This window comes from Lathyrus oleraceus, chromosome 4 (genome assembly GCF_024323335.1).
Source record: "Lathyrus oleraceus cultivar Zhongwan6 chromosome 4, CAAS_Psat_ZW6_1.0, whole genome shotgun sequence".
Classification (NCBI taxonomy): domain Eukaryota; kingdom Viridiplantae; phylum Streptophyta; class Magnoliopsida; order Fabales; family Fabaceae; genus Lathyrus; species Lathyrus oleraceus.
The window spans coordinates 480,634,812-480,650,763 of NC_066582.1; the positions used below are offsets into that span (position 1 = coordinate 480,634,812).

At 35.5% G+C, this 15,952-nt stretch overlaps 1 protein-coding gene across 1 annotated transcript; it reads right to left on the reverse strand.

Annotated features, from left to right (window-relative positions):
* Positions 1–2,554: 2,554 nt before the first annotated feature.
* Positions 2,555–8,579, reverse strand: LOC127076349 (disease resistance-like protein DSC1). Its single transcript, XM_051017971.1, has 6 exons — positions 8,001–8,579; positions 6,745–7,789; positions 6,346–6,651; positions 4,775–6,263; positions 3,882–4,105; positions 2,555–3,755 (listed from the first exon to the last, which is right to left on the reverse strand). Exons 1-6 carry the CDS (start codon positions 8,507–8,509, stop codon positions 2,739–2,741), a joined length of 4,590 nt encoding a protein of 1,529 aa, XP_050873928.1. The 5' UTR covers positions 8,510–8,579; the 3' UTR covers positions 2,555–2,738.
* Between the last annotated feature and the right edge of the window lie 7,373 nt (positions 8,580–15,952).

A 15,952-nucleotide genomic window follows, 5' to 3' on the forward strand; every position in this document is an offset into this window, starting at 1 on the left:
AAGATTTCTGCTGCATAATTTTGCAACTTGGCTGCAGAATCTGCAGCATAATTTTATTTCTAAGTTGCCTATATAATTCTGCTGCATCATTTTGCAAGATTTGCCTCCATAACTTTGTTGAATTCGGCTGCATAACTTTGTTAAATTGGGCTCAATTTGACAACATACTTTTTTTAAGAGTATTTCTTAATGCATCTTATATATTACTTAGACACTTCATAAAAATATTAAAATAATTTTAAATTTCGGAGATGCATTTTTGGATGCACTCCACCCACACCCAATTTTTTTTTTTAGTCACGTCTCAATTCTATGATTTTCTATAGTTTAATTTATTCTGAAAATACATTTTCTGAACGCACAAAACTTAGATTTTGTTGCTTACCTTTGCATATCCAATCAAGTTCAAATAAAAGAAATGGGTTGTTCAAGCATCCAACAATTGTCTTTTCAAATGTGCCCTGATAGTTGTTTTAACAATGTTTACATGGGCATATATAGTATTTCCACTAACTTTTCACCATGATATTTAAATTTTCATTATTGTACTTATCCTGAATTACATTCTGAATTGTATTCATATTAGAAGCATACTCAGACTATCAACGATGAATTTGGCAGAGAAAATTGTCACTTAATGTGCTCTGACAGTTCACAGGAAACTTATTGATTATCAGGTACATTCTGTTTAAATTGATTAAGTAACCATATGATAGGATGTAAGTGTTTATGTGCGTTTCGGAAATACATTTTCGAAACAAATTAAGTCATAAAATTGGAGTCTGACTCAAAAACAAATGAGTTGTGTAGACATAAAGTACGTCCGAAGATGTATTTCTAGAATCTGAAAAATATTTTTTATTTTTCATACGTTGTTTAAGTAATATATAAGATGTATTAAGAAAATTCCTTACGGTATAATTTTGTTGAATTCGACTGCATAACTTTGTTAAAATAGGCGGAACATTACAGTATAATTTTGTGAGTTTGGCTGTATAACTTTGCTAAATTGGACTGAATTTGACAACATAATTTTGTTGAATTTGGCGGCATAATTTGCTTATGATATTTGATTAGTTTGTATTATTATGCAGGGACCTTTCAATGAAACAAACATTGAAATGTGGATTAAATGATTCAACAACTATCTCAGGAAAAATGAGTTGTTTGATGACAATATTATACTTTTTGGTACTGATATTATTTTGATATTGTTGTGTATTCTAGTTTTTTGAAGTAGTAAAGTTTTTTTGTTGCACATATGGACTTATGGGCTCATTTATTGCATAGTTTTTTTCTCTCTGTTCTTCTCTTTTAATAATACTTAAGATTGTAACATATAATTATAAATGTTATATGTCTTATTTTTTCTTATAATAGATATTTATTTATTTATTATCTTATATTTTTAACATGTTTATAATTTAAAATATTTTGTTTTATTTGATTTAATTTGCTGGTATGTGTATATATTTTAGGAGGTTGTGTTTAATGCATTAAAAATAAATTAAGTGCTTAAAATATTTATTTTTATTTGGATGACAACAAGTTTTAGATTATATTTGTTTATTGGTGATTCAAACTTATTAGAATAATTAAAATATATGTATTATAGTAAAAGAGAAGTTTTCGAATCAAATTTAAGTTTGGTGACTTATTTGTATTTTATGTTAGACAATGTTGGCTAGTGATTTAGACGGGGCATCTTGTCCCATTTCTATATATTTTAGACTATTTAATAAAACTTGAAAATGCTTTTTTAGACCGATAAAATGTTACTATATATAAAAATAAAAATATGTATATATATGGAGTTAGATCTCATCCGAAATCCTAAAAGACAAATAAGAAAAAGAAAAACCTTAACTTGTATCTGGGTCTACTTATTTGCATGACTGTGAAATCATAATCGATCTTGGACTCAAACATTTAACTAGTCTCTTGTTCGCCTCTTCTAACGTTATCATAATCGAATTAAGCTCTTCTCTAAGAATATTTTGCACCCTAGATTCATTACAAAAGTTGTCTCTTGTGATTCCCCTTCCGCAACTAGGTTATCTCTAACCAAACCATCTTAATTAAATTTAACTCACAAAATACTAGGTTTTCTCTAAAATATCTTGAAAATTAAATAAACAAGTCATAATTTCTCGATCCTCAAGTGATTTTTAATATTATGCATAGACACATGCTATCAGTGAAATATTAATTTATTAGAGACTATTAAAGTTCTCTGCATCAAACCCACGTTTCTGCAGTGACAATCAAACAATTCTTCGTTTAGATACAAATCTAGTTTTTCATAAAAAGACAAGGGACATTGAAACTGATTGTCATTTTATCAAAAAAAACAAATACAATCAAATACAAAAACACAACTTAATTAGAGATATTAATAATAAATTTGAAAGTTAGTTATTAGCTATAATTTATTTAGAGTTATTAGAGTCAATATTTATTATTGGTTAGAGGATATATATCAAAGCTTGTTAGGATTGATTCTATTTTTAAATTCTAAAAGATAAATCATTACTGTATAAAGGCATACCATGCATACGTTAATCATTGAATACATATTCCTTTTCAAGTTAATCTTCTATTTGAAACAATTGCTCATAGTCTAACATCATTAAAAAAAAAAACACTACATTTTCATCAAAAACCTTAATCGAATATTTAAGTCATGCATTGCTAATGTGGGGCTCACCACACTCATGAACTCAACAGATCAATACTTCTCAAGTAGTGCTACTTCCAAAGTTGTCTGCAAAATCTATTCTGAAACCTTCCCATTTGTCTTTCAACTTCTGTTGCTTTGACAATGCAGCAGCATATGATGATTTAGAATTTTTAATACTCAACATGAGTTCTTTGCTTTCAGTTATCATATTCTTAGCCTCATTTTTCACTTTCTTCTTTTCACCTTCACATCTTTCCATGCTCTCCTTCAGCTTGGTTATTTCCAACTCAATACTTTTCTTTTGCTCAACAAGAATTCGAATTTCTTCATCCACCTTTTCACCCTCTTCCTTGAGACGCTTGGCTTCATTTACCAACTGACTCTTTTCTTTCTGTTTTGATTCCTTTTGTTTCTTAACATCTCTCACTCGCTGCATGAGCGTTTCTTTTTGTTTCAATGCATTAATGTGATCCTCAACCACTTTTTTAGTCCTGACAAAGTCTTTGAAGAGGTTCTCAACAGTGGATGTCATTTTCTGGACAAGCTTCACAACATTAGGAGAAACATTTTCATGAGATGCCTGTTTTATGTATTCCAAAGACATATGTAGTTGCCGTTGTAGTTCAACATCACTGATAATGGACTCGAGTGAATTTTCCAATACGCATTCAAGGTTATGCAAAGCTTCTCTTACAGCGTCATTATTTGTGGAACATGTTGCTTTTGGCGAGGGCTCTGGACTTCCCAACAGGATGCTCTCAAGTTCAGAAAAAGGGTCCTCATCTGATCCATCTTTTTGATCACTTTCAGGTTCGCTAAGATTCATTATTGGTGCATTTTCTTTTTTTTGTTCTGGTTCACTTATCAGATCATTGGTGTCGGGAACAGTGATTTGTCCTCCTGCTATATTTGGTTTTTCTTCTGAATTCTTGGTCTCGTCAAAATTATCTTGCGAATCATAGTTGTTTTCAACTGGTATATTATCAGAAGTGTTGTCTTCAGCCGTTGACGTTACCGGTAGATGAAATTTAGCTTTAGATTCAGATGGTCTTCCTTTATTTTCTTTGCTTTTGACCTGCACAGACAAATCACTATATTAACGAATCACTATAGTAACAAAAGTGATATTTTTGAAAATAAAAACATTGCTTTTGTCAATTAAGATGGAAGACAATTTTGTCAAGAAAAAATAAGTGCTCACGTCTTCTGTAGAGTTTTTGGCATTCTCCTTGCTACCACATGCAGCACTGAACTTGGTTTGTATTTTTGAAACTTTCAGAAAAGATGAAACCCGAAGTTTGTCAATAGAAAAGAAGTGACTGCAACCTTTTGAAGGTTTTGAGGTATTATGATGTCGACCTTTTCCAACACTGCTCTCTTCCAAATTAGAATTTGTCTCTGGTTCAACTATCTCTGAGTCTAATTCTGTGATTAAAGACAATGAAATTGAAAAACATAGCAAAAATAATAGAGTTCAGACATATTTGAGCAAAAAAACGGCTATTTTCCTCTATCTCTAAGAAGCTCGATGCTGAGAAACATTTCTTGTCGTGCCAGCAAGTCAAGCTATTGATCAAAGCTCACAAACTAAATCACTATCTTGTTAACCCTAATATTCCTCCTAAGTTTGCAACGATTGCAGATGCAGAATCGAATTTAATCTCCAAAGAATTTGAAGCCTGGAAGCAACAGGATCAACTCATGCTTGCTTGGCTTCAATCTACAATCTCCAAGGAGATGCTTCGTAGTGTCATAGGATGCAAACACTTGTGGCAACTCGTGGATAACTTACATATGTATTTTAAACGGCATGTTAATGAAAAACTGTGCAAATTGCGCTCTGAACTCAGACACGAGGCTTGAAGGTTGTTCAATTTCTGAGTTCTTGCTGAAGATTGATTCAATCATAAGCTCCATTCATGCAATTGGTTAGTCAATCTCACCTCGTGAACACTGATGTTATACTCGAACCACTTTCTAGAGATTTTGAGTCCTTTTTATCTTTAATTAGTGGAAATTTTGGCTGCATCTCTTATATGAGTATATTATGATAGCATATATGAGACTACGGAAAGGGAGTAAGAAGTTGCAAACCTTGTATAATGCTTGTGGAACGCTTTTCAATTGGCTTCAAGGTTATCCTACGTCCTGATTCTAATTCCACTGCCTTGTTCAACTCATTTTTCTTTTCCGAATCCAAATCCAATTGCTGTAAAACACTCTGCAGTTCATCAACACATACGGGTCGTACCCCACACTCTTTAATACGGATTGAACCATGAACTTCCTCCATACCATTAGTAACACAAAACTCAAAACAAAGCTTTGGTTCATAAAATTTGAGAATGCTGTCACAATGGAATGGATCATACCATACATAAACATGATCCGAGTTCAGTTCTGTGCCATAAGTATTAAACCTTGTAACCTTTGTACCTTCTTCTCCCAATTTGCATTGACATTTTATATTAGCTCCTCCACCCTTCTTCATTCCAGCTGCTGGAGAAAGAACCACTGAGTAAAGAAATCCCAGTAAGTTCGAATGGTTGGGAAGTTCAATGGTAATGGAGGACTCGGTAGTAGTTTGATATTTGAACTGCCTTGGGACCCTTGTTCCTGGTAGACAAGCATCAACACTGGTATAATTGTAGCTGTGAACAGCCACGCGAAGTCTTCTAACAGACACATTTTGAAATGCAGCGCTCATCATTGTTAAATTGAGACTTTCCGTTAAGTGTTTGAGTGAATGTCCATCCAAACTCAGGTTGTTCGTGAATGAAATGTATTTGGCATTTCCCATCATCTTTGTTGCAATAGTTTTTAAATCCGAAACTGAAACCAGGGACGTGCAGTTACTGGCATCTAACAATTTGATGAGAGGGGGGAGCTCTGGAAGGTACTGAATCTCCCTGCAATCCTTCAATGACAGAACTTCTAGCTCTTGAAGATTCCTGATACTTTCAGGCAACCTTTTCACGTTGCTTCCGTCTAGAATTAATTCCTGTAATTGTGATAGGACACTGATGTTGTCAGGAAGTTCAAACAAGTTATTACAATCCCTCAAATGTAGTATTTGTAGGGATCTTAAGCCATTAAACAAGATATGTAGCTGCTGTTTCTTGACTTTTAGTCCACTGCCTGAAATCCTTAGCTCCTTAATAGATGTCAGGCTGTGTAACTCCTTTGGAAGATGCACAAGTCTTGAACCCTCAAGATTAAGCCGCTTAAGATTGTGAGGAAGCCCAATTGATAGGTCAAGTGTTTGAATCCCTGTACTGCTTAAATCCAAGTTTTCAATTAAATCCGAGGAGACGGCAAATTCCTCAAGACTTGTGCAGCCATTGATACTGATCTTTTCCAAAAATTTTAAATGTTTCCGACCTTTAACCCTCCTAAGCTTTGTACACCCATCAAGTATCAGAGTAGTAAGTGTTTCAGCCAAAAAAACAGATGGATGAAGATCCACCAGACTCACGCAACCGGAGAGATTAACCCATTTAAGTTTTGATGCCTTAGACAAATCCGGAAGCTGAACAAAATGTCTGCATTCACCGAGGTCAATCACCTCTAGTTTATCAAGGTCCTGTTAACAATTCAAAACAAGACATCAAAATGCAAAATTCTCAACAACAAAAAATTACTACTTATTACGTATACATTTTCACCTGCATCCCCTGCCATAGTCGTTTAACATTACTGTGCGGCATACGAATCTCAACAAGCAACTTGGCACAAAAAGCTTGTGGAAGTGTCTCAAAAGGGTATCCAATCCACTCAAAGTACCTCAGTTCACTAGAAAATGGCTCAAGTAGCATGGGAAGGTTGAGGTATGCATTACTACAACTCTGACCCAATGGAATATAGAATTTAAGAATTCTTAAGGCTTTCATCTTGGTGAATGTGTCGGAACGTAAATGCAAATCATTATTTTGAGACAAATCCAGTGTAATGCCTTCAATTGAGCTAGTCCCCTAACAAGACAAAAGTAAACCACGTCGTATTAGTTACGGTCTCTCTATTTGAAAAATTATTTTGAAAAATGACTTTGTTTCTTGCTCTCTTACCTTGTTTTCTTTAATTACTTCAAGCGCTTCACTCCCGCTCAATCGTGTATGAGTTGCAGGGTTTATGCCACATTCTTTACGCATTATGTCTGAACCCATTTTTTTTAGCAAGTCATGCATTTGTATTCTATTTCCATTTGAAATAGTTATCAAAGCCTTGTCTTCTAGGACTTCTATTCCACTACTTGCCTCCAACCCACAAGCATTTAGTATCCTTATGACATGATCTTTCTTTTCTCCTTTGAAAAAAAATGCAATGTCTAGAAATATCTTCTTCTCTAGTGGATCTAATCCATCATAGCTCACTTTTAAGACTTTTTGAATTTCTTCTTTTGGAAACTTATCGAGTTTTCTGAAAGTACTTTCCCAAAAATCAGTACCTTTGGATCGGAGATTTGAACCCAAAACTTTCAGAGCAAGTGGAATGCCTCCTGCATAAGCAACCGCCCTTTGCGAAAGATCCTCGTAACCCTTCTGGGGAAGGCTTTGTTTGAAGGCTTCTAAGCTAAAAAGCTCTAGCGATTCTAGATCTTCCCATTGCTTGACCTCATATATCCTATGAACTCTTTCACTGAGCAATTGTCTGTCTCTCGTCGTTATAATGAGTCTACTATCATTACTTTGGTCACCGAAATCCCTGCATAAATATTCAAACTGATCTAAACTGTCCACATTATCAAGTATAATGAAAACCTTTTTACTTCTCAGCCTCCTCATATGGAATGTAGATCCTACAACATTAGATGGTGAAATTTCTTCCTTTAGTAGCTCAGACAGAAGCTTGCTGAGTGAATATTCTTTCGCATTAGCAAAGCATACATGGTCATACTGGGCAAAGAATTTCGCAAACAATACTTTCGCAATGGTTGTCTTTCCCATTCCACCCATACCCCAAATTCCAAGTATCTGAATACTTGTCATTAATGTTTCTACCACTCCAGAAAAATTTTCACTTCCAACAATACCTTCTAGCTCATTAGGGTACCTCAGTTGTAGCTTTTGCAATACATCATTCACAACGTTCTCAATGAGGTCAGATTCATCCCTATCTCAAATAAATGAACAAATCTAACATAAGCAAATATTAAACTTATCTATGTGACGCATATTGACGTGAATACCGATTGAGACGTGTTTGAAATACACATTTCAGAAACTATTAATGTTAATATTTTTCATAACCGAAGAACATTTAGGTCATAAAAAAGAGCTTAGACATTATAATAAGTTGATAGAGAAATACTAGTAAATCTTACTTATGTGTTTTGGAGTCCCATCCAGAAATATTAGCTGCTTCAGTAAGAGCAGCTTTCCAATTAAGCACTTTTTGTTTAGAATCATCACTTTCACTATTTCCAAGATCTCGCTCATGTTTAGCGAACGCTTTCTCATAACTCCCACTCTGATTTCTAATGTGAGACGGATCCGTTTTATAGAAAACAGGTATAACAACTTGACCGTGAACAACTTTTCTTCTGCATTCAAGTATTTTCACAAGCTCTTCCAAACACCATTTAGAAGAAGCGTAGTTTTCTGAAAATACAACGATGGAGACATGTGAATCTTCAATGGCTTCCGCAAGTGTTGGCCAAACGTCTTCACCTCTATTTAGCAGGTAATCTATGTATGTTTTGATTGATTTGTGATTCAAAGCATCGTAGAGATGGCTTGTGAAACCGATTCGAGTGTCCTCGCCTCTGAAGCTGAGAAATACGTCGTGTTTTTTGCTAGAGTAAGAGGTTGATAACAATTCTCTGTTAGCCATTGCAAGTTAAACAAGGAGTGTGCTCTTTCTCTTTCACGTCGTTGACTAAAATTTCAACACCCACCCATATTTTTGCTTTTTCAATTTATATTTTTGATGAAAAATAGAAAAATAAAAAAGACGATGGATTATTAAAGTGGTTAATACTCCATGTCATTTTGAAAAATCTTTTTAAAAAATGTTTGGATTTTTCGGGCTTTTGAAAGATTAGATTTTTTTTAAAATAACAAGTATTTTTAATTTAAATTCCTAAATATTTATTTATTTTTAAATATCAAAATAATTTTTTTTTTTTATTTATGCGGTTCAAATGACACATCCAACTAACATTAAAGAAGGTGCCCAGATCCTTGACGCATGCATGCAAAACCAATGCATGTAGGCGTCACAAGCATTGACGCATGCATGTGTGCATGTGTGTATGCGTCACATGCATTGACGCATGCATGTGAATATGTGTGTTTGCGCCACATACATTGGCGCATGCATGTGTTATGTGTGTGGAGTCTAGTGCATTGGCGCATGCCTGATGTGGTTCTTCTATAAATACCAATATGCGCATCTCCCTTATTATTTCACATAACTTCTTACTCTCCTTCCATTTTCCTTCAATTTCTTCAATCTCATTCAATTTTGTTTTCTTTAATCATGTTTGAATACATTCAAAAGATAAATGTCGATTTAGTCTTTTCAGTAGTCGCACCTCCGATAAAGATTCGACTTTGGAATATAGATTCGTTTGAACGTCTTAATCGGACGTTGAACCGTTGGTTAGATGGTAAAAGGATTAGAAGAATTCAATGGCTTGAGTCCACGTTCAACCGAAATGGAGAAGTGCGTGAATGAATGAATATTAAGACTGACAAAGACGTTCACAGGATGATGTATAATATGTTCAAAATTGTTTTGATGGTTGTAATCGCTTAGTTATAGTAATGGTATTTTATTTGATGTAGTTTGTTGTGTTGTTGTTTATGTGTTGAATGTGTTGTATTTGTTCGTGATGGTATTTTTTCACAAAGTTATCATATATATTGTTTCTAATATAAAATAAAAGAGGTACATGTAAAATTATCTTGTTGTGCTTGTTCCAACACTAGGACAGTTAGTACAGTTGTGACCGGGCTGGCGACATGGACTACATAATTGAACCACTTTGTTCGATGTATCCATTTCGGTTCGAATACGGGTGCTGTTTAGGCGGTCCTTTTTCTTTCTTCGCATAACTTCATTGTGCCAGAGAATGTCCCCTTGATATTCAGGTCAGTAATCCTCTTTTGTAACAATTGAAAAATTAATTTTGTAAACATTGAATAGGCTTATGGCTTTGTAAATGTCAGATAGTAAATATGATGGATCCCTTTGAACATTTGAACATGTCGCAATGACATGAGAGCAGGGCATACGAAAGGCTTGGAACTTTCCGCAATCGCACCAACCTCTATCTAGTTTCACTCTGTATTGTCCCATCGGCATGCCTTCATTGTGATCCATGGACTCAGCAACAATGTATCAACCTTTAGTACGGTCAAACACCATGACCACGTGTGTGTTAGCTTTGGCAGCTTCGTGTCTAATGAACTTCATTGAAGCATCACTAAACAACTGCCCATATTGCAACACTAAACTCCATTTGGAACGTCTGGTCTCAAACAGCGCCCCTATCCTGAAATAGGTTGATTGCACTAAAGCAGTTATAGGTAGGTTTCAAATGCATTTGAAGACAAAGTTCATTGATTCCATAAGATTTGTTGTCATGTGGCCCCAACGTTGACCCCCCAGCTATTAGAAACAAATGATGACACATCTATCAAATACCGCTGGACCTTCCACCGGACCTTCACACCAGTCACTAGTGGATCATGTCAGCACTCAAAGACCTCAAACACCTCAGGAAAATCGTGGGAGACCTCGAAGACAGACTAACGCACCTGGATGTGGAACAAGGGGATGTTTCAATCGGACGGGTCATTGAATTTCTTGCCAATTCCATGTAATTTTTCATTATAACATAAATATAATTTTTATTTTCAGTATTTTTTTTATTTATTTGTAAATTTAAAATTAAAAAATAAATTAAAGGTGTATGCGCCACATGCATTGGTGCATACACTATGTAATGTATGCATGCGCCAATGCATGTGGCACCAAGGCATGCATGCGCCAAGAGGCATGGTGCCTAAGTGTTACACCATTGGGAGCATGATCCAGCTTCAATGGCGCCTCCTCTCTATGTTAATTGGATGTTCCAATTCAACTGGCGCATCAGTTAAGAAAGGTGGTTATTTTGGTTTTTTTTTTTTAAAAATTGGTTATTTAAGGATTTAATTTGAAAATACTGGTTATTTTTTAAAAAAAATCGAAAGATCATATTTTGTTTTATAAGGAAAATTTATTATTAGGAGTACATGGCGTACTCAAGCCTATTATAACAATTTTAATAACATTTTGGAAAATCTAAAAGGAAATGTATTCGATTGTACATTGTTGTACATGTTTTTTCTCTATTATCAATAGTGTGCCGCAACCAAGACACAATTTTGATATTTATAATCATATAATTAAGATCACAAACATCCTCTTTGAATAAGATGTTGTTTCTCCAATTCCATATAGACCACAGAGAAGTCAACCACATTAAACAAAGTTTCTTCTTCTTTATCTTTCGTACGAGTGCTTGTGTGAATTGTTTGAAGTGACACACACTAATAGAATCTTCCATTTCCTTTATATCCAACCAAACATAAATACTCCTCACACTTTTTGTCTAATTTTGCATTTTACAAAAAGGTGATCTAAATCTTCAAACTCTTCAGAACATAAAGCACAAACCTTATCATGTCCATCTCAAACGATCCCCATCTTTACCAATTGGTCATTTGTGGGAAGTCTGTTAGCATCACCCTCCACCAGAAAAATTTCAGTTTTGAGGGTATGCTAGTCTTCCAAATCCTCTTCAGAGCCAATTTTGAGTCAGTTTCTACCACATCTTCAAGATCTCGACCGCGTAGGAAATTTAGTAGCTTTTCACGCTAAAAATACCATCCTGATTAGGCCACCATTTGATATTGTCATTATCTTCAATCGTGGGACCGATATTTGTTAGCAGCTCTATTAAACCAAAGGCTTATGCAGTTGCAACTGAATCATCGAGAATCGAATCTGCAGCAATGTGCAGATCCCATGTCCATATATCCTCCTGCCAACCTCCCATCTCGCAGCCCATTACCAAGGGCTTTCTAGTTAAGCTAAACAAAGTTGGCAAGCTATTTTTGAGAGGAACCTCCCCTAACCACCTGTTGTGCCAAAAAAAAGCCTCCTTCCTTTGCCTAATTTAAAGCTAATGTAACCTACAAAACAATCAAAGTTAGTTTTAAGCATACTAGCAGAGTTTATATCCTTCCATCAGGCTGAATATTTTTTATTCTTCATAACATTAAGTCCTAACATCATAACATGATGTAAATCCCCATATCTAGCCCTCAATATTTGTCTCCATATAATGCCATCTTCATTTAAAATTCACCACTTACATTTACATAACAAGGCTTTATTGAAGTGTCCAATGTGCTTGATACTGAGTCCACTTTCCTCTTTGGGTCTGCAAATGTTGTTCCGACTAACCTAGCTAATACATCTTTTATCTTCCTTCGCACACCAAAGAAATCTGCTCTGAATTTTGATGATCTCCTTAATAATCTTGACTGGTGCTCTGAAAAAAGACATGATGTATATTGGAATACTTGATAATATCGAGTTTAGCAGTGTCACCCTACCCCTTATTGATAACAATCGAGCTTTCCAAGTTGGCAGTTTTTTCTTTAGATTGTCCAATACCTGATTCCAAGAGGCACATCTTCTTGGATTTGATCCAACAGGTATACCTAAAAATTTGAAAGGCAAATTGTCTCTATAACAACAAAAGAAATCTGATGCAGTTTCCATGAAAGTCTCATCCACATTCACCCCATATATCTTACTTTTGTAGAAGTTTACTTTTAACACTGAGAGTAGTTTAAACCCCTTGAAAATGGCCTTAATGCTCCATAGGTTATACTAACACCCCTTCTCCATAATTACCGTGTCATCTGCGAATTAGAGTAGATTAATTTCCAATTCACTAGCCTTTTGTACCAGACCTGCCAAACATTCAACCACCAGAGTGAAAAAAAGAGGTGACAATGATTCGCCTTGTATGAGTCCCCTCTCCACCCAAAAATATTTTATTGGACTCCCATTCACTAATATTGACATGGAGTTGTTGAATATGCAGGTTTCCATCCATCTGCACCAGATAATTCCAAATCCAGATTTCTATAGCATACCTCTCAGAAAATTCCAGTTAACTTGGTCATATGTCTGCTAAAAGTCCACCTTGAGAATGAAGGATTCTTTCCTTTCCTTTCTAGCATGGTCAATGATTTCATTTATAGCTAACACACCATCCAGAATTTGTCCACCCGTCACAAAAGTAGTTTGTGATGATGAAATTATCCCTTTCAATAATCTTTTGATTCTATTAGCAAGCATCTTTTGTATGATTTTATACAAACACTTGACAAGGCAGATAGGTCGATATTCATTTAGTCCTTGAGGATTGTGGTTTTTCGGGATTAGAGCAATGAACGATGTTGTTATTGCTTTAGGTAGGACAACATTCTTGTGAAACTCCTTAACATACTTTGTAATATCATCCTCAAGAAAATTCCAACATTCTTGGATAAACCTAAAGTTAATTCCATCGAGACCGGGACTTTTCTCCCCATCTGACTACCACACTGTAACCCTTAGCTCTTAGTTAGTGAATTCTGCCTCCAACCACGTCTTCTACACTTCTGAGATTCGCTTGAACTCTAGCCTTCGAAGACTAGTCTTTCCTTGTGTTCCTTTTTTAATCTTACTTCGAATACTTTAAGAATTTATGTGTGGATCCCAGTCACATCTTCAATTCTATCTCCCTCACTATTTTAGACATAAGATATAAAGTTCATTCTCCTTCTTCCTTTAATCACCGAGTGGAAGTATCTCGTGTTTTGATCCCCCCCCCCCTTCATTTAACCACCTTTGTATTGAATTTTGTTTCAACATACTTTCTTTAAGATAAAGGTGTTTCCATATATCATCAATAGCCTATTTTCTTGTAGAAGCCAGAAGATCCATGTTGATTGTTACATCATCTATAATTGCCTAATCACAATCTCTCAACTTCAAAACCGCCTCATCCACTTTGAGATCTAACCAGTCAAAACACTATTTATTCCATACTCTCATCTTTTTCCTCAAAAATTTGAATTTCTCTTTCAAAATGTATGTCTGCTTGCCTTCCACCACCGAAGACCTCCAAACATCCTTGACAAAACCTTTGAAATTTTTATTTTCAAACCAACAACTATTCACCCTAAAGGGCTTTGGTCCTTAATCCATCTCGTTAGCTTTTATCCATATTGGTGAGTGATTTGATATGTCTTTATCACCCATAATATGGCCAATGGTCTTCCAACTATCGATCAAGGATTCAGATAACAAAAACCTATTTAAAATGTTCCTCGCGTTACCCTCCTTATTTGACCATGTGACCATGTGAATATGTTTCCTATAAAATATACGTCAACCAGCTCCATATAATCAATGAATTCATTGTATTCATTCATATTTGTGGCCCTTGTCTCTATACCCCCCCCCCCCCCCCCCCCCCTTCACTCTCTCCATTTTCTCTCTTATTATGTTGAAGTCCCCACCCTCATACCACCAACCAAAACCAAAACTTTTTTTGAGCTTCGCTAATTCTTACCACAAGATTTTTCTCCTCTCTAACAGACAAGAATAATATACATTAACAAAGTAGAAATTTGACCTTTGAAATGGGCGCACACACCTATGGAGCCTTTTGTTCTAAAATTGGACAAAGGTGACACCACCCAAATCCTCCACATAATGAGAATCCCTCCTGAAGCCCCTTCAGAATCCTTAGTCGACCAACCCACATCTTTATTCCCCCACAAACTCGCGACGAAATCTTCATTCATATGTTAAATCTTAGTTTCCTAAATAAAAACCATATATGCATACCCCTTATTTATGATTTTGTTTAGCCCTCCTCGGTTCGAGGAAAATACACACCCTCTGATGTTTAATGAAATGATATTCATCAAAATAATGTCCTTTTCTCTATCCTTGCCTTCAATCATTGTGAATCGCGTACTTACATTCCCCTAATTGCCTCCACAAACATTTTATCCCTCTCTTCCCCTGAAATCCCTAGTTGGGTAATTTCCTTCCATACCTTTTCAGCCAGATTCGCGTCCAAGTCCTTCTTCTTTCACCCACTCCCCTGAGACAAGTTGCACTCAAATGTTGAATTACTGTATATGACTGTAACTTTCGATAATTGTGAAGATTGGTCCTTTGATGTTATTGGTTTATTCTTGATCATACTATCATCACCTCTGTTATTATTCCCCTTTGGTTTTAATTGACTTAGGACCGAGAAAAAATACTTCAAAATCTTGATCGTCGTTGTGCCTATCTTGGTTCATAGCCACCACATCTTCAGTGTTATTTGAAGTGTTGTATTCATTATGTTCCCTGAACAATGGCATAGAGTCGTCACACCCCCCACCACAACACTATGGACTTTATTAGTCCTCAATATTTGGGCTTTATTTTTTCCTTTTTTCTTTTGGCCCAATATCCGACCCCCTCATCTGATAAATCCTTTGAACCCACAGGTAAGCCTTTTCATATGTCCCAATCACTTATTTTTAAACCATATGGACTTCTATAGTATGACTTTTGCAAACGATGATATTTCTCAGTAATCTCAAAACAGTTGGTATCATAAGCCTGCTTTTCCTTTTCCAACGCCTTTTGGAACATCCCATCAACCCCTTGTTGCACAACTTGATTCTTTTTCATAAAATTTAATGTTTCCTCCATCTGTTTACTTCATCCTTCACTTTCATCGATGGTATCAATTTTTGACTGTTGGATCAAGGACCCACCATGAACCTCCACATCTGGATTGTAATTCCAATCACTGCCTTCATCATATGAGCTTCCCAAGAATCTTTGCTCCTCGCAGATACTATATCAGTGTTCCTTGTTGTGATTCTCATTGGATCGTGCGAATCTTCCATGGCCTTGATCTTGAAAATATCTTTGTTGATTGAGATATTATATGTCTCATTAGGAAGCATTGTTGTAAGTCGTTCCTAGATTCTCCACCACACTCACTAGTTGTGCCTTTTAGCATTAGGAAGCATGACAACATGTTGGAAAAGGTTTAGAAAAGGTTCATGCATCAAAGAAAAGGTTTCATGCATCAAAGAAAAAGTTTCATGTGTCAAAAACTGATTTTCATGTGAAAAACAATCATGTGTCGACACATACGCTCTATAGGTCGACACATAAACATAGATTTTCTCTATAGGTCGACTCATTTGT